This window comes from Cannabis sativa, chromosome 2 (genome assembly GCF_029168945.1).
Source record: "Cannabis sativa cultivar Pink pepper isolate KNU-18-1 chromosome 2, ASM2916894v1, whole genome shotgun sequence".
NCBI classification, from domain to species: domain Eukaryota; kingdom Viridiplantae; phylum Streptophyta; class Magnoliopsida; order Rosales; family Cannabaceae; genus Cannabis; species Cannabis sativa.
The window spans coordinates 5,460,023-5,487,862 of NC_083602.1; the positions used below are offsets into that span (position 1 = coordinate 5,460,023).

The following is a 27,840-nucleotide window of genomic DNA, read 5'->3' on the forward strand; positions in this document are numbered from 1 at the left end:
AAGTCATCAAGGTTGTGAGGAGGTAATTAAAGGGTGTTGGGATAGGATGAGAGGGTTCGGTATTGAAGAAAAAATTGCTGAATGTGGCCGACTATTGCAACAATGGGGAAAAGATGTCTTTGGCAACTTCTCAACTCGTATCAAGCATTGCAACCAGGAACTTAAAAGATTAAAAAGTAGAAGAGATGAAGAAGGAAAAAAGCTCTTTTATGAGGCTAAGAAGGAGTTGTTTGCTGTGTTGAATCAAAAAGAAATATTTTGGAAACAAAGATCAAAACAACTATGGTTGAAAGAGGGAGATCAGAATAGCAAGTTTTTCCATTCAAAGGCTTCGGCACGAAGAAGAAATAACCAGATCTTTTGTCTCAAAGATGCTAATGGGAACTCTCGGCATTGGGGCAATGGCTTGGATAATGTGATACTAGATTTCTACACCAACTTGTTCACTGCTGAAGCGGCTACATGGGATGAGGTTATTGCTTGTGTGACGCCTACAGTTAGTAATGAACACAATGCTATTCTTCTTCGGCCAGTTGAAGATCAAGAAATAAAAGAAGCGGTGTTTCAGATGCATCCAGACAAATCGCCGGGTCCAGATGGTATGAATCCTAAATTTTTCCAAAAATATTGGTCCATTGTGGGCAATGATGTGATACTTACTGTGAGGAATTTTTTTCACAATGAATTTATGCCATATGGAATGAATGATACCAATATAGTCTTAATCCCAAAGAAGAAAAAACCTGAGCAGATAAGTGAGCTGCGGCCTATATCTCTTTGCAATGTTATTGCTAAGATCATCACCAAAGTTCTTGCCAACAGAATGAAGAGCTTGTTAACTGAGATTATTTCCTTAAACCAAAGTGCTTTTATTCCTGGACGCTTGATTACTGATAATATCATGGTGTCTTTTGAAATTCTGCATTACTTGAAAAGGAAACAAGTTGGTAAAGAAGGGTATATGGCTCTCAAGTTGGACCTCAGCAAGGCCTATGATAGAGTTGACTGGCACTTTCTGTGTGCTATGATGAGACAAATGGGATTCGCAGACAAGTGGGTGAGACTTATTTTTGGGTGCTTATCCTCGGTACAGTATAATATTGTTACTTCGGGACATACTATAGGGCCAATTATTCCAACCAGGGGCTTGAGACAAGGGGACCCTATTTCTCCTTATCTGTTCCTGGTGTGTGCTAAAAGCTTCTCAGCTATCATCAGAAGGTTTGAGGAAAAAAGATGGATTCATGGAATTAAAGTTGCAAACGGTGCTCCTATGGTGTCTCATATGCTGTTTGCTGACGATAGCCTTCTATTTTGTAAGTCCACGAATGGGGAAGTAACTCGTGTGCTTCAACTGCTACAACTATTTGCAATGGCTACTGGTCAGAGAGTCAATTTTGACAAGTCCTCAGTTTTTTTCAGCACAAACACATCCTCGTCAACTAGACAAGCAATCTGTCATAGGATGGGAATCCAGGAGGCGGCTGAGCACAGCAAGTATTTGGGCTTACCAAGTACGGTGGGAAGAAATAAAAATGTTGTCTTTGGTTACCTAAAGGACAAAGTTCAGAAGAGGATTCATACATGGGATAACAAGTTTCTGTCCAGAGCGGGCAAGGAGGTGCTTATTAAGTCAGTGGTTCAAGCTCTCCCGGCTTACACCATGAATGTTTTTCTAATACCTGTTGGTATTTGTAATGACATCGAGCGGTCTATAAGTCAATTTTGGTGGAGAACCTCTTCAAACAAAGGTATTCATTGGATGAGATATGACAAGCTCTCGACTCATAAAGTTAATGGTGGATTGGGTTTTCGTGATTTTCGAGACTTTAATCTAGCTTTACTTGCCAAACAAGGGTGGCGTCTTCTAACAGGAGGTAATAGCCTAATGAAACAAATTTTTAAAGCAAGATACTTTTCTTCGGGTTCTTATCTCACGGCTACACTTGGGTCTAACCCAAGCTACATTTGGCGAAGTGTCTTAGAAGCACAAGGACTAGTTCGGGCGGGTGTTCGAAAGTTAGTTGGTGATGGCTCCACAACTAGTGTGCTCTTAGATCCTTGGTTGGTTGACGATATGAATCCCTTTGTGGAGTCTAGACATCCTGCACTTGCTGGTGCTTTTGTGAAGTCCCTCATGAAGATTGATGAGAACGAATGGGATGAAGAGGTAATCATGGATGTTTTGACCGAGAGAGACCAAGAATTAATTTGGAAAATTCCTCCCTCTAATGGTAACAGCAGTGATACATGGTATTGGACGAAAGAAGATAATGGTCTATTCACCGTCAAGAGCGCCTATAAGCTTCAGCAAGAAATTAAAGGTGTTAACGAAATGGCGGCAAATTCTGGTTTTTGGAAACAACTTTGGCAATTGAAATTGCCTCCGAAAGTTCTTAATTTCTTATGGCGAGTCTCAACCAATTGCCTTCCCACTCGTTTTCAGCTTAGAGTTCGTCATGTACCTATCAACACCAGCTGCCCCTTTTGTAATGCTGCACCAGAAACATCTTTACATGTTCTGGTGCGCTGCCGGTTTGCTCAGGAATGCTGGGCCGTGTCTCGGGTGCCTGCGGTTGCTGGGACTGCTATGACCTTCACGGCGTGGTTCGAAGAGGGCTTGGACAAATGGACGATGGCTGAGAGACTTGAAGCTTCGATGGTCTGCTGGTCCGTTTGGAAGCACAGAAACGAGATGGTTTGGAACTCCACAATGCCGACTGTTAGTGATGTTGTCACATTAGCTAAACTCAACTTTATTGAATGGTATAATGCCCAAAAAAATAACCAACCTACTCCTGAAGATAATGGTTCGGTTGATGGTAACTTGGAGCATTGGACCCCTCCCAACTTTCCTACAATAAAAGTTAATGTTGATGGTGCAATTTTCACCAATGAAAGGCGCTTTGGAATTGGTTTGGTGGCAAGGTCTTCTACTGGTTTAGCTATACAAGCCAAAAGATTAAGCAAAGTGGGAGCTTTGAAGCCACACGTGGTTGAGGCCATTGGAATAAAGGAAGCTTTGAGTTGGATCAAAACCAATGGATGGACAAATGTGGTGATTGAGTCGGATTGCTTGAGAGTCATCAAAGACTTACAAAGAATTAAAAATATGGCTTCTCCTTATGGCCATATAATCTCAGATTGTATGACTCTGTGTTCAGATATTGTTGATGTTTCTTTTAATTTTGTAAAACGATCTGCTAATAAGGTTGCGCATTTCTTGGCGCGATCTTCTCTTTCAGAGGCTGATTGTACTTTTTCTGGGGATGCTTTACCTCCGAGTATTGCTTCCTTGGTCTCAGATGATTTGATTTAATAAAATTCATCATTTTCAAAAAAAAAAAAAAAAAAAATAAGTATGACTTTAAAATAAAAGGTACAAAATAAGCATTATTAAAAATACAAAGTACCAAATTTATATTTAGATAAAAGACAGAGTAGCAAATGTGTAAACAACCTTATTATTAAGCATTTATATATACATATACTACCACAACCTATAGTTAGTGCCGGTTACATTATTATTAATGGTGATGTATATAGAAATTTAGTTAAATTTACACTATAATTAATGTTATATTTTTTATTTACTCATTTGTGATTTCTACTAATTAGAAGTTTTTTAATACTTTATTTATTCATTTAAATACTTTTTTTTATATTATTTCAGTAAAAAAATTAATTACTATATAAATATACATCTTGTATAATGGAATATAATTACAAAATTTAGCTGAAATATAATATTAAGATATTTTTGAATTAAATTTGTTATAAAATTTACATCATACATTGAAGATGGATTTGTGCAATATATAGGTGCCGTTTGGTAATACTTTTGTTTTTCAATTTTTTAATCACAAAATAAAAATAAAATTTTTGTTTTTAAAAAATTTAATTTTGAAAAACAAAAATGTGTTCTGTAACAACTTTTGTTTTTCAATTTTAAAAACAGAAAACAAAAGTGTGTTTTGTAAAATTTATTTTTATTTTTTATTTTATTTAAGTCGGGTCTAGGTCCGGGGTCGGATTCGGGTTGAGATCAGAAGCCGGGTTCAGCGCCAGGGCCGTGGGGAGGAGATTTGGTCCGGGTCTGGTCGTAATCCAAAAGATTGATTACGAAAAAAAAACTGTTTAAAAAAATATTGAAAGTGATTTTTTTTTTTGTTTTTAAAATTTTGATTTCTAATTATAAAATTAAAAAGTAAAAACAGTTTTGTAGAACATGTTTTTCAAAAATATTTTCACTTTTTCACTTTTAAAAACAAAAAACTGATTAAAAAAGTGTTACCAAACGCCACCTATATTTTTACTAATTTATTGAATAGCACCGCACATGCGGTACAATTGATTTTTTTTTTTTTTTTTTTTTTTTTTATGTAAGGACAGTACAAATAATTTTTTAACCTACTTTCATTGCATAAATCTTAAATAATTGAGTAATTTACGGTAAAATCTCCCCAACTATCAATTTACTTGCAAAAAACTATTCAACCTCATATTTTAGTGAAAAAATCCTCCAAAATATTGTTCCGTTTACATTTTTAAGGTGTTGTCTATTAAGCCTCATTAAGTCCTAATTTTGTCGATGTGGCAATGACAGGTCACTAAAAAATTATTCTACGTGACCATATTTTACAAAATTAAAATTAAAATGAGTAATTAAAATAAAAATAAAAATTTTAAGAGTAATTTGCAGCAAAACCCTCCCAAGTATCAATTTACTTGTAAGAAACCATCCAACCTAAAAGTTTTTTGGATGATTTTTTGTAACTAAATTGATAGTTTTTTGGATGGTTTGGTTTGGTTTGAGAAATTTATTGGTCTCGTTTGGTTTTTAATATTAAAAAAAAACTGTTATATTGGTTTGGTTCAAAAACTATAAAAATTGGGACCAAACCAATTCGTGAACACTCCTATTTTCTGCATTCGAGATGAGGTGAAAGTTAGAATTTTATTAATTTTTCCTAAAAAATGAAATAAAAAGACTTGGAATGGTTTGAGCAATTGTAAATTTACAACACAATTAATTTTATAGATTCTACAAATTGAATAGATTATAAAGGCCGTAATGGTGCAATTAAGTTGTAAATTTGAGTTTATGCAATACAAATATACAATGATTTTGATTTCTCAAAATAATAATAATAATAATAGTAAAATATTCAGCATTGCACTAAACTTCAACTATAAACGTTGAAAGATATCATGTGTGTGTATATATATTTTAGAGTAATTTGTGGCAAAACCCCCCACACTATCAATTTACTTACAAAAAATTATCCAAAAAACTTTAAGGTTGGATGGTTTTTTACAAGTAAATTGATAGTTGGGGAGTTTTGTCGCAAATTACTCTTTATAAAGTTTTTATTTTTATTTTTATTTTAATTACTCATTTTAATTTTTATTTTGTAAAATATGACCACGTAGGATAATTTTTTAGTGACTTGTCATTGCCACGTGGGCAAAATTAGGACTTAACAAGGCTGAACAGACGGCACCATAAAAATGTAAAGTGAATAATACTTTGGAGGATTTTTCCACCAAAATATGAGGTTGGGGGGGGGGGGGTTTGCCGCAAATTACTCTTAAAATTTTTATTTTTATTTTAATTACTCATTTTAATTTTTATTTTGTAAAATATGGCCACGTAGGATAATTTTTTAGTGACCTGTCATTGCCACGTGGGCAAAATTAAGACTTAACAAGGCTGAACAGACGGCACCATAAAAATGTAAAGTGAATAATACTTTGGAGGATTTTTCCACCAAAATATGAGGTTGGGTGGTTTTTTACAAGTAAATTAATAGTTGAGGGTTTTGCCGTAAATTACTCTAAATAATTTAACAATTTAACATTACAATAACATTGTTTATACACAAAATAATTTGAAAGTAAAGTTAGAACGATATTGTATATCCCAAGTTTTCAATAACCTATCTTTCTCTATTCAGGTTGATTTTATCTTGATTTAAACATGAAAGTTGAGATCTAAAATATAACAGTCAATACTCAAAATTATAAGCTTCATCTACACTGGAAACTCATTCCAGCCGACTAGTGCTTGGGTTCCCCAAACTAGGGTAATAACCTTCACTACATCAAAGAATGTTTGTACAATAACCAATCCAAATTATAACACAAAAACAAACTCATCTTTACAGTAGTAAACTTTTACCCTAAATAACCAAATCCCTTGGTTATAAATGCAAGATCTCCTTGCTTCTTGTTCATTGAAATCTCTTCAACGAAGCTCTAGATTTGAACACCTTTAAATCTGTAATGCCAAGTCTTAGTTGTAATCCCTTCAACTCTCATTACTTGACTACAAGACTTGCTCTGTAACTTCAACCCACAACAATGGAGTTTCTTGCTAGTACTTGCAATAAAACACACAGACAAAACAAGAAAGAAAGAAACAAATCCCTAATCTTCGATGAAAAAGGTTAGTCAAAACAGTAACAATAAAAGGTATTTATATCCAACTAAATAAAGAAACTCAAACTTACCAAAATAAAATAAAATAAAGAAACTCGAAGTAGACAGCTGGAAAATTAAACACCCAAATATCTTGCTAATGTGGACTATCACTAACAATCTAAACTCTAGACATAACACCACGAACTCCAGATGCAACTGGACCTAATTTGTCACTACAAAAAATACTAGTGTAAAACAAAATATTAACAAATCAACCATAAAAATATGACAGAGTCTAAACAAACATAAAAATAAAGTTGTCAAACAACCAAGCAACAAACACAACACTTTACACAAAAGATAAGTATTTCTCCCCATTCATTGAACATAATCCATGCCAAAAATACCATGGTTCTAAACCAAATGCTTCCCCTGAGAAAATTAAAAGTTTAACAAATAGCTCTCCCTGAATGGCGACAGTAAATGCAACATAGATATAGATATTAGGTATAAACAAATAAGAGAGATTGACCAAGTAAAACAATCAATATCACCATGATATTACGAATGATGCTTCAAATGAGATTTATTTTTATAATTTCAATCAAAAATATGCCAAATGATATATCTCAAGAATTAACATGTTCAACATGTAAAGAGAAAAAAAAATGTTTGGCCTAATTAATTAACAAGTGAGCAATGGTCATTTGAGCAAAGAACTAATTCATTCAGCTTCACAATGAGCCATACTTAATAAAAAGATAAGACAACTTCATGCAATCCACATATTCACACACACTTTGAGAAAGACAATAATAAATAAGGAATTTTTAACATGATTTTGAACCAAGATTTTTCTTATGTGTGTGCTAGTGACCTCATGTGAGAACATTGGCTCACTCTCTCATAATTTTTTTTTTATTAATTTGCCCATTTTTCTTTTTGCTGGCTTTTCTATTTTTAGTCACTCCGGCTCTTTCTTTTTCAACCAGCTACAACTTTCACTCTCCCTCAGAGATGTAGCCGTCCTCTTATAATGAGAACTACTAATATAGAGGGAGCATACTATTAGTAAATGGACTAAAGAGAGCTCTTCCCATTACATCTTAAAGAGGTAACCTTTTTAGCTGGGAAAAATTAAGGTTCAACAGATCCTAAAAAATTCACCTAGTTAGAGCTTCCTCAAAAGAACTAGAGAAACTGTAGATGGGACATGAAGTGCCTCATAGAAAAAAATAATAGCCATCAAGGCTTAGCTTATCAAATTGAAAAAAATAATGATAATATACCATAACAAATTAATCAGATATTAGAACACATTTTTTTAAAAAAAAAATTCCCAAGTTGCACACATTAATACGAGAATTCAAGGCTTTAGTAAACAAATATCTAAGAGAGCATCAAGAATGATACGTAATTATCCAATGTATTTTTACTCAACCAATTCTAGAAAAAATTATATCTATTATCTATATATTATTATCTATATATTATGAGTCAACATGAATTTTGAGGGATATTTATTGTACTTTTATTATCACAAGTGATGATACATAAACAAGCAATGAGGAACACTAGACAACATATCATATGTATATCATATTTCATTTAGAATAAGGCAGTACAATGTACAACATGATCAAACCTAGCAAACACTAGGACAAAAACATTGTCCTTTCTTTATTTAAATCCAAGATTTAACAATAAAAGGTTTAGAAGACCATACCATAACACTAATAATAATGAATAAGCTCTTGAAAGACAAGGTGATGATTTAATATTGCTATTTCTTTTGGTTAAATTTTTTAGAATAGTAGTAAAACTCCCAATATCTGATTTATCCAGTGATGCACTATTACATAGGACAACATTAGCCAAAGAATAACTACCATCATCAGATCTCTTCCTTGTTATAAGACTGAGTGTCCATTAGATGAAACTAAATAGCGAGTTTTAGAAAAACTTAAGTGTAATTTGCATCACAAAGTTGACTGATGCTTATCAAGTTTTCCTTGAGCCCTTTCACATACAGTACTTCAGTAAGAGGTGCAACTCCACTTAGCACCAAGTCTCCTTTCCCAATAATCAGGTCCTTGTCTCCATCACCAAAAGTGACAACTCTCTCCATTGCTTCTTTGTAATTGACTAACAATTTCTTGTTGTCAGTCATGTGTTGAGAGTAACCACTATCAAAGTACCACTGTCCTTCTAGAAATGCAAACAATGAAACTTGAGCTACCAACTTAACATTCGATTCATGATCTGACCTCGATCTCCACTCACTTCGAGATCCTTCCCGTGAAGTTCTATTGGGTTGTTGAAAAATATTAGGTCAATTGATCATATCTTCCAAGTAGTTCTGCAGCTTATAGCATTTGGGTCGATATGACCCCTCCTGTTACAAAAGTGACACATTGGGATGAATCTCTGGGGAAATTCTTCTTTCTTCAAACTTTATCTTGGTAGGTCCAGATGGAACATGGAATTTTCCAGTGGGGTTTGAGAACTCAAATGTCGAGCGAAGTGATGATTTCTTGTTAGCCTTTTTATCCAGGTGGATCACTGGTGTAGTGGACTCTTCTACCCCCAAGTTATCTCCTTTCTCATACAACATCTTGTATCCAATAGAGTTTCGATCACCATAAGGTTCTTGAAGTTAAAGAGTTTGATTGATGGCAGCCATTCCTGGAGGGATGGCCTCTATGTTTAGCTCTTACGAGTTCAACTGAAAGCTTATAGATCTCATTGTCCTTCTCATCAAGAAGTTTTTTGAGATTCTTAGCAGTGTCCTCCAGCTTGACTTTTTTAGACTCTATTTGCTCCTTGGCACTATTCAGACCTCTAATATGCTTAGTCATATATTCCAACTGAGCAAACATCTCTTCATATGCATTTTGTCTTCCATTACTGTCAACTTATAAAGAAGTAGAAAACCCATCATCCTTAGATACAACAGAATGATAACTTTGAGCCATGAAAGCCACTACCTGTTTATCCTCATCAGAACTTTTACTTGCAACAGAATCTTTTTCTTCGTCACTATCGCTCTAGGTGGCAACAAGGACTTTCTTCTTTTTGAGAGTGTTGTCACACTCAGCCTAAATGTGTCTAAAACCATCACATTCACTATATTGAATTCCCACGCTCTTATTGTCACTTGGTTGCTGATCATGTCCGAAGTTCCCAGTAGGATTTCTTTTGCGAACATTTTCCTTACCCCTAATTTTTTTTTCTTGCACTTCTTTTTCAAGAATTTTGCATAGTTCCTGGTTAGCAAATCTACAGTTTCATATGAGAAACCAACAAACATATTTGGGACAAACTTCTTTTCTTCTTTGTGAATGTACACAAGACTGTTGTCCCCTTTTTCTTTGTTCACATCCTTCTGCTTTTTTCTTTCTTCCACCTTGTTAAGGACATTTCATAATTCTACAAGGATCCAATTAGTTCATCAAGATCCAGTTGCTCCACGTTTCTCATTTCTTTATAATGGAGGTTACTCAAGACATAAATCTCCTAGGCAAAACTCTAAGAACTTTACGTATCAACTTTGCATTTGAATAAGTCTTTCCCAAATCATAAGACTCATTTGATATGTCACACAATTTAGCATGGAACTCAGCCACCGTTTCTTCTTCTTCCATTGATAAATTCTCAAACGCTTTTGCCAAAGCACAAAGACAGGATTTCTTTACTGCATCCGTTCCTTCATTTTTGATTTGCAGTTTTTCCCAACGCTCTTTGGCCATCTCACAGTTTGCAATGACCTTTAATTGATTTGTGGACGCTGCATTGAATAGAGAATGCATGACCTTTGAATTAAAATTGGCCTTCTCCATCTCATCTGCAGTCCACAAACTCATACGTTTTGGTTTTGTAACACTATTATCCATCATTGTTGAGCATGTTCAACCATCTTCTGTGGCCATCCAAACTCTTTCATTCACTAGCCTTAAGAATGCTCGCATTTTGGTTTTCCAGTATGGGTAACTAGAACCTTCTGACATTGGGGGTCAAGATGTGGACCCTCCTTCTCTGAACATCTCCATTCCTGTACAAACAAGGAAAAAACAAAACAAAGATAGAGAGAAGTATACCCCCAGAGTCGTGTCTGGAGAAGGGGTTAGTTCCAACTGGGTTTTGCAAAAAGGAAACAAAATGCACAAAAATCAAGAATTGTAGTAACAATGAATTTAAGTACAACATAGCTTGCAAGAACCTAAGGATCAATATTTCTAAATAGAAAAAGTCCACTTTGATACCAATTGTATGCCGCAAGTTTTCAATAACCTATCTTTCTCTATTAAGGTTGATTTTCAGTTGATTTAAACATGAAAGTTACGATCTGACTAGTGCTTGGGTTCCCTGAACTAGGGTAATAATCTTCACTATATCAAACAATGTTTGTACAGTAACCAATCCAAATTACAATAGAAAAACAAACCAACATTTACAGTAGTGATTTTTTAAATAACAAAATCTCTTGGTTATGAATGCAAGATCCCTTTGCTTCTTGTTCGTTGAAATCCCTTCAACAGAGCTCTAGATCTGAACACCTTCAAATATGTAACACCAAGTCTTAGCTTAAATCCCTTCAGCTCTCACTACTTAACTTCAAGACTTGCTCTAAAACTCCAACCCACAATAATAGAGTTTCTTGCTAGTACCTGCAATGAAACACACAGACGAAACAAAAAAGAAAGAAATGTGTTGTGTTATTTTCAACATGCACGTATACATATTGTTAACAAGTAATAGACTCACATGAATGAGGTCGATCCCACAAGGATTGTAATTAAGTATGTTAAAATTAAACTTTACTTCTATATGCTATTTCAAATTTAACAGAAAATTAAAACTAAAAAAATAATAAAAACAGAAAGCAAGTAATTAATGTGTGAATAAACAATGATTAGTACTAGGGTTATTGATTTCAATTGTATCTATCTATTATGGCCTAATATAATTCAATTCCTATACCAATTTCTATGAAATAACATGTTTACTTAAGTAATTTATAGTATTCTCAGATATATAAATCTCAGTTACCTATAAATTTTTTACTTTTGTGATAAATTAACTCATGTAAAAGGCATTAAACACATGAAACTCTATTAGCTATCCAAACCACATAGGTATTCTCGTACTATATCAAAATTTGTTCCTATTTCACTATAGCATAATTGACACTCACTTCTCAAATCTCGTATCAAAATCATTAGTAATTAATTAATGGCCAAACAATTAAAAGAAATAAGTACGAATAAAATAGAGCACATAAAAATTGGAGAAGAATCAAATCATATTAAAATTATAAATAAATGTCAAATAATATCCATCAATACTCTAATAACTGTTTAGCTACTCTCATTCATCGAAACAATTCGACACACATTGACTAAGAACATAAAAAGAAAATAAAGAAGAAGAAATTATTGAAAAACTCGGTTGGAAAACCTTCTTGGTCACTTTATTTCTCTCCAATTCGTACTGTCTAATTGCTTGATGAAAAACATGAAAGTCCACTTTTTTTATAGCCAAAAAAGATCGAAAAGAATATCCCAATTTGAAATTCAGGGGGCGCACCGCGACACTAGGGCCTTAATGTCGTGGCTCGTGTGTGCGAGTAGATATTCCTAGATATTTTTTTTAAACACGGGCCTCGACACTAACTTTCACTGTCAAGGCATTAACCCCCTTATTTTGGCTAGTGAGCTCTTTACGAGTTCTCCCTGAAAACTAAGGTCCAGTGTTGAGGCGCGCCCATGCCTTGATCAAAATCGACCATGTTTGTCAGTTTTTGGCCTTTTAATGCCCTGACATGGGTTTTAGTGTCGAGGCACTCCTCCACATTTTGTAATTTCTTCGCTTCAAGAGCTCCAATTGCACTAAAACTTCTAAATTTTTTCTTGAATTAATTTTCTGGTGCTCTTGCCTCAAGAGTTAATTTATTTGACCATTTTCTCATATTTTTTCAATATTTCTCCATTTTTCTTCTATTCTAGACCTGCAAAATAACAACTACCCAAACCGTACAATTGCACAAAATAAGAGTGAAACTTATTTAAAAAATACACTAAAATCAACCTAAAAATAGTACTAATAAAAACCTAAGAAAACAAATCCCTAATCTCCAATAAAAAAGATTAGTCAAAACAGTAACAATAAAATGTATTTATACCCAGCTAAATAAAAAAACTTAAAGTAAACAGCTGGAAAATTAAATACCCAAAATATGTTGCTAACGTGGACTATCACTAATATGATAAACTCTAGACATAACACCACGAACTCCAAATGCAACTGGACCTAATTTGTCACAACAGAAAATACTGGTTCTTACAATCTAACATTACAATAACATTTTTATACACAAAATAATTTAAAAGTTAAGTTAGAACAATATATACCTAAACTGCTAGGATTTGAAGTATATTAGAAAAAACAGATGTAATATTTTCTATTACCGTTTATTAACCAATAAACATTTATGTTATTTTGTTTGGTAATTAAGTTGGTTTTCAAGATTAGTTATTAGTTTTTTCTATTTTTGTTATCAACTTGTAAGGAAACTAACTCTATAAATAATATTGAGCTATCTCATTGAGAAGCTAAGCTCTCCTTGCAATTCCCTCTGTTTCATGTTCTTACTATTTTTATTTCTTACCATTTTTGCCTCAGACAAGCTTATACGTGGTACCAGATTCCTCTAATGGAGTCCTAGATTCACACCTCCACTTTTGATCTCGTAGGCCTTAATAGCAACACTCATGCTTCAACAAATCCTCTGGTTTCCACCCCTGTTACATCGATATGGAATCCCTTTTCTAGTTCTCTTACCTCCTCTCTTACATTAAAACTCGATCATGTGAACTTTCTTGTTTGGAAACCGCAGGTTGTTCCCATCGTAATCGGCCATGAACTAGAAGAAAATATGTTTAATGGTGTTCCTCCTCTACAAGCTCTTCTCATTGGTGAGATCAATCCCAACTATGCTCAATGGAAGAAATGTGATAAGCCTCTTATATCTTAGCTTTGCTCGTAAATTTCTGAAGGTATTCTTGCTTTCGTTGATAATCACACTACTTCTTTTGTTGTTTGGAGGGCCCTCACATAGAATTTTTTGAGCCAATCCAGAGCCCATCTGTAATGTCCTAGCTCCTAGGGACGCCATGTGTGTGCTTTTAAAACATAATTTTGTAATAGTAGATTTACAATTTAATAAAATCCGTGATAATAGTAAAAATTTCACTAAAATAAATTATGGCTTTACATCGCTAAAAATTTGTTTCGGGGATCTTTTGTTACAAAAGTTTTACAAAAGGGCTATATACAAAAGTAAATCAAAATACACATCAGGTGCAGCATAAAACATCTCCTGACAACTCAACCGTACAAGCTGAATAAGTCGATATGTACATTTTCTAGAGAAGATATCTCGTGGCTATCCTAGTTTTCTCTTGCCCTTACCTGCACCACAAAGTACCCATGAGTTACAAAGACTCAACAGAAAAAGTAAACATAAATACATATCAAATAGATAACTAAATCATAATAGTATAATTAAATAGTAATACACAAGTACTTGTCCAATAAGACAAGCCATATTTGTTACTTTATAAAGTAATCATTTATGTTATTATTTAATAAGATAACGTGATGCCCTAATTCGACATCTACACATCTCTTGTTGCTTAATAAGACAACCATGATGCCCTATCTTGGCATCCACATACCTTTGTCATTATCTAATAAGACAATCGATAAGTATGAAACCTAACAGTGGTTTCAATTGACGTCATGACTTTCTCTTGCTTAACGGTAATCACCGTATCTTGACCTCGATCATAATCGATAATAGTCGTATTGACATGCTATGTGGTACAGATGTACTTTCTTACCTCAAGTTTCAATTCAAGTATGTTAGTTGACCCAAAATGGAAAAAGATCAATGATCCTGTATCCTATGTTACAATAACAAAAAAGAACCGATTAATCAACTTGACCTAATCCGTTCTACATCTTTACTTCATCACCATAAGTTCTCCTATTGATAAATAGCATGTCAATATCCTAAATATTTAGAAAATACAAAATTTTGGTCCAGGGATAAGTCCCAAAACGGACGGTCCGTTCTAAAAACGGTCAACCTATTTTAGAAATATTAGGACGGTATGAAATTCCCTACTCGATCTTAAAATATTTATAACTTACTCACTATTAAGCCGAATCTTACCAAATTTTTTAAATAACTTGTACACATCATAAGAAACATTTTTTATGAAGAAACCTTAGCCGAATTCCAAACAAAAAATCAAGTTATTAAGCATGAGCCAAGTTTGAGTTCTTTAATCTGAATCTTGCATAACTTTTACTACAACCAACCAAAACACTTCAGAACAATTCTAATCAGTCCTAAACAACCATAGGAAGCCTTTCCTAATGTCCCTAGACTTCTTGAACAAGTCATACACAAAACAATTACTTAAAACCAATTAAAACCCTAGAAAACTAATGAATTTGGGTTAGGTTTTACCTTAGATTGCTTCATAGGATGGAGGAGATGTTTCTTCTAGCTATACTTAGCTGAAATAAGCTTCAAAAATGGAGGAAAGCTTGCTGATTTGTTCTGGTTTTAGAGGGAAAAAAAATAGAGAGAAAAGATGAAAAAAAGGTGAGTTTTGACTTTTCTTTTCACTTTTGAATTTCTTTTTGTTTTAATTCTATTGTCAATCTTTCCAAGTTGCTGGTCACCATAAATTTGGTGAGTCACAACCACTCCTCACTCAAAAATAAGGTGACTAATCAAATGACAACGTTGTTCTTAGGTAACGGAAAAACAACACTTTGTATTGTTGTAAAAAAAAAAATCATGTTGCTTTCCTGTAGTAGCAATGTCAAAACAATGTTGTTTAAAAAATAATACTCTGTATTTTCGTAAAGAAAAAAAAATCCTTAATAATATAAAAAAATAGTAGATGTGTAAAAATGTTAAAATGTAAATTTTTTGTTATTTTTGTATCGGGATTGGTGGTAAAACTACCCAAACTTTATATTTTTTAATACAACCACAAAAACTAAAATTTTGACCGTAAAACCTACTAAATTCAGGTTCTGTTTTGCTCATTACAATTTCATCTAAAAACCCCAGTTAAGTGTCACAGTAGACTACTCACGTGTACACGTGTTGAATTTTTAGTGATCTATGTAATTTAAATTATTAAAATATTATAAAAATTATAAATTCTTTTTCTTTTTTCTTTTCTTTTTTTTTTCCTTGAAATCCTAATTCTCTCCACCCTAACCTATCTTCCTAGCCACACCACCACCCTAGAACTAACCTAAAATCACAGAAAAAAAACCACCATAAATCACAACAGCCACTACCACCTTAACCTATGCCAAAAGTTATAAATAAAATCTAAATCACAATCAACATCACCATTATCCCCTCAGATCTCAAAGAGAAAACTAATAAAATGTTGAAGGGGAGGCATGTGGTGGCCTTTATTTTGGCCAATCGCCACCGAAAGTGGCCCATCGACGTCGAGCCGAGAGTAGCATGGGTGAGAAAGATAGATTGAAGGAGAGAGAGAAGAAGGGGGATCGAAGTTAGGGTTTTCTGGGTTGTGGGGTTCAGTTTCGTGGCTGCTCGTGCTTATACTCTGGCGCCACACACAAGAAAGAAAGAGTTAGAATTGGGAGAGAGAAAGAGTGTGAAGAGGGGGGATCGGGTTGGTTTTTTTGACTTGTGTGGTTCAGTTTTGTGGCCCGCCTAGCTTAGGGTGGTCGGAGAATCCCTGGGTTGTTGGTCGTGCTTACTCTGGCGCCGCATAGAAGAAGAAGAAGAAGAAGAAGAAGAAGAAGAAGAAGGCAGAGAGAGTGTGTGAATAGATTAGGGCTTACTTTGTTTAGGAAAAAAAAGAAAAGAAAAGGAAAAAACAAAAAAGAAAAAAAAGAATAAATATTTTTTTTATAATTTTTAATTTTTTTATTATATTTTAATATTTAAAATTACGTGGACCACTAAAAATTCGCCACGTGTATAAACTTGGATTCAATAGGTTTTACTATTAAAATTTCGGTTTTTATGATTAAGTATTAAAAAATGTAAAATTTTTGTGATTTTGCTGCCAGTATATTTTTTGTATATTTATGAAATAATTTCAAAAAATAAAAAAATTGAAGAATGTGGCTGGCGACTTAGTGATCAGTAAAAAGAAGATTGGTTGCCTTAGGACTTTGGGCTTGGCCTTTGCTGAAGGGTGGATTTGATTTGGTAGCCGTAGGACTTTGGGCTTGGGCTTAAAATAACTATGGGAAAATTTAGGAGTTGGATTTGATTTTTATTATTTTGTTTCTTTCTTTACTTTTACTTTTACTTTTGATTTTTTATTTTAATTATTACCTTGAGGACAAAGTGTTTTTAAGGGTTGGGGAGTATTGCACTATAAAAAATAGTATAGGGAATTAGTAGTAAGTTTTTAGTAATATGTAATGCGTATAAATATGTATTTTTCTAGATATTAAGAGATATTAATAAAACTTTATTTTATTTTAGAAATTTTTTAGGAATTGTTGAGATAAACACTTTAATATTCACAAAAAAGCAATTTGCGACATAAATATTTAAATTTAACTTCTAATTGCAAATAAACAACAATGCATAACTGAGACTATAACCCAAAACTTCCAACACACACGTACTTTCCTATAACTACTCAAGGCAGCGTCAAGTTGTGCCACAAATTACTCTTTACAAAATAGAAAAAATACTTTGAGAAATTATTTTATCATTCCTTGATGATGTAAATTTTGTGGGGACTAGGGGAAGAGAGAGAGTACTGCTACTACTGGAAAAGTAGGTCATTATTCAACTCCTAACTAAACTCATTTTTAACTTGTTTTTAATAAATTATGACTCAGAAAAAGGAAAGGCACAGCTACCAACCATTGTTTGTTTTTTTTCTCCCATATATGATCACAGTGAAATAAGGAAGATATTTGTACATGTTAAGTTGTTTAGTACATAATATTTGGTCTATTTTTTCATAACAATAAAAGTAGCTATAGGCGCATCTCACAATAAATTGTTTCGGCTACTTAATGTTTTGATTTTGATTTTGAGTGAGATCATATAATATATATATATATATATTATATATTATATATGTATGCATCTATCAAAAGACCAAAAATATATGTAAGATGTCTCTGTTTGAAGTAACTTCCAACGTACACAATGGAATGTAGTTGAAGGACATGATCATAATTAATATGATGCTTTAAATTAATAAATATGACATCAAATTAATAAAAAGGGATGTCAAAACTCAAAACTTATTTATGTATGTATGAACAGATCCAACTATGCCCAATAGAAATAGAATGAGATGAGATCAGATTGAATTTATAACGACTTTCTTTGATGAGCTGTGGTCCATCAAGGCTTCGCATGTGCTTAATTTACTCTTTTAATTTCCTCAGTCGTACGACAAAACCTAGAAAGTAATAAATATTTAATATTTGAGTTTTTTTTTTTTGGATGAAATATCAACTTCATTGAAATGAATTAGCATTCTGAATACATAAGATTCTGAAGTTCAGAGGAAATAAAAAAATTAGAAATGCTACCACCAACATAAAATCGAGAATGCCTAGCAACATAATGTGCCGCACGATTTGTTGATCGTTTAACAAAATATAAATGGACATTAGGCAAAGAGAATAAAGCAGAACGACAGTCCTGAATAATTAAACCAAAAGTCGACCCCACGGTTTGAGAGCTTCAGATTGCTTGTACAGTGACTAGGCTATCTGTCTCAACCACAACATGGTCCCAATTTTTAGTTTTGATCCAACTAAGCGCCTCTTTGATTCCCAAGGCCTCAATTACTGCAGCAGAGTAAACTCCACCAAAACAGCCTGCCCGAGCCTCCAAACAATTGCCAAAGTGGTCACGAGCCACAATGCCAAAGCCATATTGTTCTTCTCTTTCAAAGGTCGCTGCATCAACGTTTAACTTGATTGTATTAGTTTCGGGTTTAGTCAACGCTCAACTCCATCAACTTTGTTATTAAAACATAACGATGATAGAGAGATTTTGTCTTGAGCTTTCCTCCATTGATCAAGTGCAATTGCGACTGATCCAACGATAGTCAAAACAGAATTATTTTTCCTTTTCCAAACTGTGTTGTTCCTGGCTTTCCAAAGTGTCCAACAAACCATAGCAACTGTAGCTATTTGTTCTGCAGTGGCCGAGATGAAGATCAACTCTAACCAGCTGCGAAATTGGCCTCCAGGATCAAAAACAAAAGACACTCCAACCTTCCTCCAGCAGGCAAGAGCAATGTTGCAGAAAATCAAAGCATGGGATGTGGTTTCGGGCTGAGCTTTGCACACGAGACAAGCAGTAGGCACTTCCACATGCCTAAAAACCAGATTCACACAAGTGGGAAGGTTGTTTGTTGCAGCTCGCCACAAGAAATTTTTGACTTTGGGAGGTATACACAACCCCCAAAGTTTATCCCAGAAGCTATGTTCAGCATTAGTGAGCTGAGTTTGTTTCTGCCGCTGAAGGAGACCGTAGGCACTCTTCACAGAGAATTCTTCAGTGTTCTCATACATCCAGGACCAGGAATCACTAGTAGCATTATGACTGAGAGGAATTCCTAGGATTTCAGCTGCATCCGAGGCACAAAACATGTCCCTAACAACATCAGTATCCCATACTCTAGAATCCGTTATAAAGAGGGAGTCAACATATTTATTCACTAGCCCAGGGTGATGCACAGATACATACGGATTCTTCAAATTAGGGAGCCACGGATGATAAAGAATGTTGACATTTTTACCAGAGCCAATAGTTCTCCGAATTCCAGAACGCAAAAGATCTTGAGAACTCCAAATGCTTCGCCAAACAAAGCTAGGATTGTTACCCAACTCGGCAGTAAGGAAGTCCGAATGAGGGAAATATCTAGCTTTGTAAATTTTTCCCACGAGAGAATCGGGTTTGCACAAAAGCCGCCAACCTTGCTTAGCAAGCATAGCAAGATTAAAGTCTTGTAAACTACGAAAACCCAAGCCACCATCAGACTTTGCAGCACACATACGTTCCCAAGACATCCAAGTTATGCCTCGTCCTTTACTTGAGGACGTCTTCCACCAAAACCGAGCCATCTCCTTTTCAATTTCAAGACATGTACTTTTTGTAAGAAGAAAGACACTCATTGTGTATGTTGGAAGGGATTGAACCACCGTTTTGAGAATGATCTCTTTACCAGCACGGGAAAGAATCTTACCATCCCAACTATTAACTCTTGCAATTACTTTATTCTTCAAGAATCCCAGTACTGCATTTTTATTTCGACCAACAATATTCGGGAGGCCCAGATGCAAACTCCCTTCTGATGCTTCGGGCATGACAAGTCTGTTGCAAATTTGAGTCCGATTTTCAGCACTAGTATTCGGACTAAAAAAGATTGTGAACTTGTGGAAGTTAATTTTCTCTCCTGAAGCATTCTCGAAAACTTGAAGGAGATTAGAAATACCCACAGCTGCACCAGGCGTTGCTTGACAAAACAGATAACTATCGTCAGCAAAGAGCATATGTGTAATGGATGGTGCCCCATGAGCCACGCAACATCCTTGGAGGAGTTGCTGAGATTCAAATTTCTTGATGAGAGCAGAGAAGCCTTCAACACATATAATAAAGAGATAAGTAGATAACGGGTCGCCCTGACGAATACCTCGTGAAGGGAGAATAGGGCCCATTCGATGACCGTCATGCATAATAGAATAGCTTACAGATGAAACACAAAACATAATCAAGTTAACCCATCTTTCAGCAAATCCCATTTGAAGCATCACAGCATGAAGATAACTCCACTCAACCCGATCATAGGCCTTACTCATATCCAGTTTAAGAGCCATGTAGCCTTTCTTGCCTTTTGTTTTTCATTTGAGATAGTGCATGACCTCAAAAGCAACCATAATATTATCTGAGATAAGGCGTCCAGGGATGAACGCACTTTGAGTGTCTGAGATAATAAGATCGATAATATCTTTCATCCGGTTAGCAAGTACTTTAGAGATCACTTTGTAGACAACATTACAAAGAGCGATAGGCCTCAAATCTCCCATTGTAGCGACATTCTTCTTTTTAGGGATTAAAACAAGATTAGTTTCATTCAACTCTTTTGGGAAGGAGCCTGAATGAAAGAAATCCTGAACAAGATTAACCACATCTAGCCCAACAGTATTCCAGTGATGTTGAAAGAAACTCGGACCCATCCCATCAGGCCCTGGAGCTTTATCAGGGTGCATTTGGAACAAGGCAAGTCTCACCTCTTCGCAAGAAACTGGTTTCAAGAGTTCTTCATGTTGGAAGTTATTTTACCAGGATCTTAGATCTACTCACAAGTATGTTGATTTAACAACCTAAATATGAACTTCTAAAACGATAGGAAATTAAACACATAAGAGTATCAGAAATCTTACAGTGATTGCAGCGGAATATATGTCTCCTCCCACTCAGATCTCTAACCCTTGATTCCTTTCTGTAGCACAGTATAATCAAGATCTGAGCCCGATAGTCCTCCTTTGTTGTTTCTGAATTCTACACAGCCTTCCTCACTATGATTGAGGTATTACTTGATGTGTGTGGGCACTACTCTAACACTTATACTTTTCGAAACAGTGAAGGAAGAGAGAGAGAGAGGGTGGCGGCTCAGAGAGAATTTTCTGAGAGAAAATTCTTTCAGAATAATATTGTGAAAAGGTTGTACAGTTGTGTTTAACTCTGAAGCCTTTGCCTTCTATTTATAGAAGACCACCAAGGGCTATGATTGACATTTGGAATTGAAAAAATCAAAGAGAAAAGGAAGCTAAGTGGCCGGCCTAGGCATTGTGGAAACAAGACTTGCCACTTTTCCAACTTTCCTTTTTCCTACACTGATAGTTTCCTGTTTTGTCAAAAACTGCCAATTCCTTTGTTCAACCACATAAATGTCAAATCTAATTATTTAATAATTAAAATTAATTATCAAATAATATATTGTCATTTATTTTATTAATAATGAAACTAATTAAAGTTTCTTAATTAATAAATATGCCCTTCAAAATCTCTATTTACTGTTTTGCCCTTAATAAGTGATAAATTCTCAAATAGACAAGTCTATCTTGAGAATTTTTAATTGATTAATTAAAATCAATTAAATGAGTCTTACAAGTAATATCATCTCAACTAGTGAGGGGACCATGGGTCTATAATTTACCAATAAGCAGATCTAGAATTTACCACTTAAATTCACTGACTTATTAATTCTTCGTTGAATCCACACATAGAACTTAGAATTGCACTCTCAGTATATAGAATGCTCTATATGTTCCACCATATAGACACATTATTAGTTATCCATTGTTATAATCCTAATGTGATCAATGATCCTCTATATGGATGATTTACACTGTAAAGGGACTAAATTACTGTAACACCCTACAATGTATTTTATCCTTAAAACACTTAACCCTGTATAAATGATATTTCAACTAAGTGAAATGAGTACTCAATCATTTATCTCGTTTGGTTAAGCTCGAAGGAAATCACCCTTTGCTTACTATTCGCCAGATAGAAGCTATAGATTCCATATTTATGTTAGCGCTCCCACTCAATCGCACTACCGTGTTCCCAAAATGTATGTATTGCCCAGACTAAAGATTAGGCTTAACTAACAAATCAAAGAACACGAATAATACTCTTGAAATTGAGCCTAACCATATCAGGATTTCGATCATGTGATCTAGGATCAACTTATGATATTGAATTGAATAGATATTTACGGTAAGTTTCAAAATCTAATTCAAAGTTCAATATCGGTCCATTCCAATGCATACTCCATGCATCCAACCTGAGCTTTACTTTAACCTATGTTCTGGAAAGAACATAACATTTCTCCAAATGTAAGTAAACTCTGTTGTAGATTGTCATATCAGTAAAACCCAGTGTTCTGATAAATCTAGGAATACTTTATTCACATAGTCATGTTTATTTTCCACTGTGTTGACAACACAATAAACATGATCAAGTATGTGAAAGGGGTTTGGATGAATTTATAAATCAAATAGACAAGAAATTGATTAAGTGAACCAAAACATACACAAGTGAATGAAAAATTACTTCTGTTACTTTATTGATATTGAATAATCTGGATTACATTGAAACAAAGTTTTATTTAGGGCATAAAACCCAACACTTCATTTTGTCTGGTACTAACAGTGCAATTAATCTCTCTAATGACCCCAACATTTGTCGAACAACTAGCAGTGTACATATGTGAAAAATACTGGACAATTACCTGATCAAGGCCAGTTGCCCAATCGGTCCAGACCCCAGCAGTATTTTGCAATTGGCGAATTTGATTGTTTCTTTTCCTAGCACTTGCAGAAGCATGGAAATACTTGGTATTCTTGTCACCATTATGAAGCCAAAACTGTTTCGATCTCTGTTTCCAATAAATCTCCTACTGAGCCAACAATTCAAAATAATTATTTTGTTCGCTTTCAAACTCAGTATACAGAAACGAACTTGACTGGCTTTTCATTCTTGTCATACGCTTCTTACTTTGGGCAATACGGTTCTTGAAATTCCCTGAGTTTTCCTTTCCCCATTCCTCCAATCGTATCGAACATTGTTTAATTCTACCAGACAGAGGTAAGCCTTGCGAATTAAACCAGCAATCTTCAACCAACTGAGAGCAAATTGGTTCACGGGACCATACATTTTCATACCGAAAGCAGTGAAAAGAGGCAACATGGGACATAGTTTCAGGTTGTAAAAATATAGGTGTATGATCAGAGCAAGTGTAGTCAATGTTGGTAAGTGTAGAGTGATTAAAAATAACTAACCATTCATGAGTAACAGCAGCTTTGTCTAGTCGAATTTCAATGCAATGGTCAGTACCTTTTCCACGTTCCCAAGTAAAGGGATAGCGACGAAGCTCCAAGTCAATAAGGTGACAATCATCAAGGGCCGATTGAAAACCAGAGATTAGTGCAGAAGGATATGGGCGGCCTCCTTTCTTCTCATCATTGCTGGCTATATTATTAAAATCACCAATTACACACCATGGAAGCGTTGATTCATGAGAGAGGTTTCGAAGAAGCTGCCAAGTTTGATGTCGTAATTGTCTATTAGGTTCTCCATACAAACCAGTTAACCTCCAAACTCCCATGCCTTGAACATTAACCTCCAAGTCGATATGGTGTTGAGAGAAGCCCAGTAGCTTAGCTTCATCATTCGATTTCCAGAACAGAGCAAGTCCTCCCTTTCTTCCATCTACATCGACTGAAAATACTCCCTCAAAGCCAAGTCTAACCCGTACACAGTTCACCAACTCTTTGGTGCAAAGAGTTTCACATAAGAAAAGGAATTTGGGCTTCTTTTGGAAACAAATATCCTCCAGGAACTGAATGGCCCGTGGGTTCCCAAGCCCACGGCAGTTCCAACTCAGAGTACTCATAATGCTTGGTGGGCCTGGACACCAGAACCCACCTTGACTCCGTTTTTTGAAATTACTTCTAATTCCTCCTCATTGTCATTTTTGTCATGTTCCATATCATCTACTGTAGGCCCAGTTGGGTCGTTAGTATTGACAAGCCCAACACGTCTCCTTTTAAGCTCAGATATTGATAATTCCATATCCGAGGAGAATAAAACATTATTCTCTTTGACTAAGACAACTGGCTCATTTAAAGCCATATTCGACTTTACATTGACAACGCCCGAATTGTAAGCAATATCCTTCCCATAATCATGCAAGTTTCCATATTTGTTTCTTTGAATATTATTCTCCCTACCATCAAGCCGAGTATCATGGGGAGCATTAACTTCAATATCTTCATCAGAATTCTTGCCACTAGTATCCGTCTGTGCTGCTTCACTTTGCCGGAGCCATGGAGAGGCAGTCAGAAAATTGTTTCTTCTAGGTGGAGCTTTCATAAAGAGTCCATACGGCTTCGTAAGATCTGCTACAGGGGTATCATATAACTTGGCACAAAAGGTCTCAGAATGTCCCATAATACCACATATAAAGCAAAATGTGGGGACTTTCTCATATTTGAAATTAGCCCAAAATGCTTCACCATCACGTTTCCGGAACTTCATTCTCCTCTTCAGAGGTTTGTGTAAAGAAATAGAAACCCGTACCCGAAGGTAGGCACGCCAAATACCATGAAAATTATTAGAATCCGAACTAAGAAATGTACCAATGTAGTTCCCAGCTTTCTGAACCGCTTGCTCTGTTTTGAATCCAGATTGTAAATCATGGATCTGAACCCACATGTCAATCGTATCCAACTCAACCATTTTCGGATTATCCCCTGTTTTTAGTCTCTTCAAGATCAGATGCTTTCGATCAAATGTCCACGGGCTACCATTGATCACACGCTGAATGTCAATCTCGTGATAGAATTGAAACAAGAATCGATTTTGCTCTAGAATTTTGACAGTCATTCCTTTGCCTGGCTTCCATAAATCTGCTATCATATTTTGGAAGACCTTATAATCTGATATTCTTCCTGTTAGCAGTTTCCCTACAAGGCTCCACCTTACATCAAACTCAGGATTGCCATCTCCCTCATCCTCCAGTATCTCTTCACTTTCTTCTTCTTCTTCAAGACATATTGTATCCCATCTATGTTCTAGTTCTTCCATCGCTCGACTACTTGACGCCATCTCTGAAAACTGAAAAAACCTTAACTGATCAAATCAACACTCTACAAAAGAGAGAAAAAAAAACATGTCAAAGGATATGACTGAGGAGCATTTAATGGTGACGTGGCATTAGTTATCAACTAACTAGAAAAATTTCCATTGCTTAATTGTTTGGAATTGTGTACAATATTTAATATTTGAGTTAATTGCGGTATAACTTTTAATATTTTTATTTTACTTGCACTTAATTCTTAAAATTTAAATTTTAACAGTAAAACTCTCAAAATTAGGAAACCGTTAGCAATTTATAAATTCTATCTATTTTAGATATTAAATGTCATATTGGACTGTTCATGTGTACATCAACGTGGACACGATATATATTAAAAAAAAATTCTGAAAAATGATTAAACCTTTTGGCAAAAATAATTATCAAAAATCATATACATTTTTTTTTATTCTAAATTAGTATTAAAAAATATTTGAGGTCCTAAAATATGAATTAGCATTTTATTTTACATTAGAAATTTAATTTAATAAAATAGAAAAAAAATTGTAAAAAATAAAAATTAGAAAACCCTAATTTGAAAACCTAACTCATCTCTTTCTCCTCTCTTCTACTTGTGACGGCCATACCACAAACCAACTCTTGCTGGCGCCGGTGGTCCAAACGGACCACACTTCCATCCTTGCAGTTTTCAAAAAAAGCCATAAACCCACATATCTCTCTCTTTCCTTCTCGTCAGTTTCACCCTCGCTCAAACTCTCGCTTAAAGCTTTATCATTTCAGAATTCAGATCAAATTGATCTCTGATAAACTAAGTGATATTACCTTAAATTAATTATAACGGTAAATTATGATGATTATGATGACTGTTCTATTTTTCAATATCGGTCTGGTCCCGATTCAAACCCTATACATCTAATTACAAGTTTATATTGCTTAATGTCTTCAAAAAGACATACAACTTACCAAAAGTGAAAATAAACCTTATTGTTGATTATCACGTTTGTGTAAATCTAGTGCACTAATAAATCGTGAGATTAATAATATTCGAAGCATATAATTATAATTATTTTCACAATGATGGCATCACTATAACTATGAATAATTATATGTTCTGCATTTAATAGAACTTAAGTTTTAAACATATAATCATGTAAAGTAAGCATTTGACTAAGTCTAGAAAGATTTCTATTTCTTTTATTAATAAATATAAGATTACATGGAATAAGTTTTATTTAGGACAAAAAACTCTAATAGATACATGAGAATAATTTTGGACAATCGGTTCCATAACATCCAAGCTCAGACCTAATTGTCACGAGCTCAAAAATTATAGAACCGTGAGAAATTGTAAGGGACAAAAATAACCTTGAGGGCATAAAAATAATTTTACTTTGATAATGATATCAAAACTAATAAATTGGTAGGAATGAACAATATAAAATGCATTGTTTCACTAAAAATAAGACAAAAGAGCGAAGCAAAACTCGAGATAACTAGAAAAGAAGAGTTGGATATGAACAGATCAGAGAGAAAGCGTGCGAGGAAATAGAGAGAATCCACATGGAACCATCCAAACAGATGAAAGGGATTGTGCGTCATACGTTCCCACTTATAAATAGAAGACACCATCATTCAAAAAAGGAAGAATTCTCGAACACACCATATTACTCGAAACTCTACTAGAATACATCTCCGAAATACTCTCAGGCTCGGGGCCCAAAACCGAATAAGAAAACCACTGTAGAGTTAGGATGAATTGTGTAATCTCGCAAAATTGTAATCTTTTAACTAGATCAATCCTAGTGGAAAGAATCCTAAGTGGAAGTACAATTTTGTTGTTTTTCTAATAATTTTTAGCATCAACATACAATATTAATATGTACATATATCCTCGTATAAAAGACATATTGAATTTCGAAACAATTAATAAAATATGTTTTAAGAAATGAATAGTATTCTATAATTGTAGAACATGAATAGTAAACTTTAAAATGAAAGAGTTTAGAGCATACATATAATGTAGTGTGTTTTTAGTTTTAATTTTTTAAATATTAATTTATCTACTTTGGAGTATCTGAGTGTTCTTGTTGTTTTAATAAATTTTCATTAAAATTTTGAATAAATTATTGGGAGTGCTCTTATACTTTTGGCCATCATCCCCACTTGCCACTTGCCACAACTCAGACCCAAAATGTAAAGGTTATTCATAGATATCTCAAAGACATTATACCTAATAATTTAGTTATTATTTTGGAGGTATGGACGATGTACCATTAGATTGAAATGTGCATGGGTTTGTTATTGTAGAGTTATTACATATCTCAATCAGTACTAGGTTCATACCATTTTTAAAGACTATATCAGCTACCAAATGCCTATGTGAGATAAAAAGGACCAAAACAAATGTCCTTTCTCAGAAAAATAGATAGTAAAGAAACTTCCTGAAAATATTATATTAGTTATATATATTGCTTGGTGTTGTTGATCTTATCTTCCCTTTTTTTGTGTCAATTATTTTGGACCAAATTAATGCACGCCTCAAATTCAGGGGAGAATACAAAATCTGGTTATGTGTCCAGAGAATCGATGGATATTAGATATAGCACATGGAATTCATATTAAGTCTTAGGAGTGCATCTTGCTCAACTTGTAAACTCCATATAAATTTATATAGGGAGCAAATTTTATGCCATTA

General features: G+C 34.4%; 1 protein-coding gene across 1 annotated transcript; it reads right to left on the reverse strand.

Moving 5' to 3' along the window:
- Positions 1–23,938: 23,938 nt before the first annotated feature.
- On the reverse strand, positions 23,939–25,156 carry LOC133034080 (uncharacterized). Its single transcript, XM_061109098.1, has one exon. It carries the CDS (start codon positions 25,154–25,156, stop codon positions 23,939–23,941), a length of 1,218 nt encoding a protein of 405 aa, XP_060965081.1.
- Between the last annotated feature and the right edge of the window lie 2,684 nt (positions 25,157–27,840).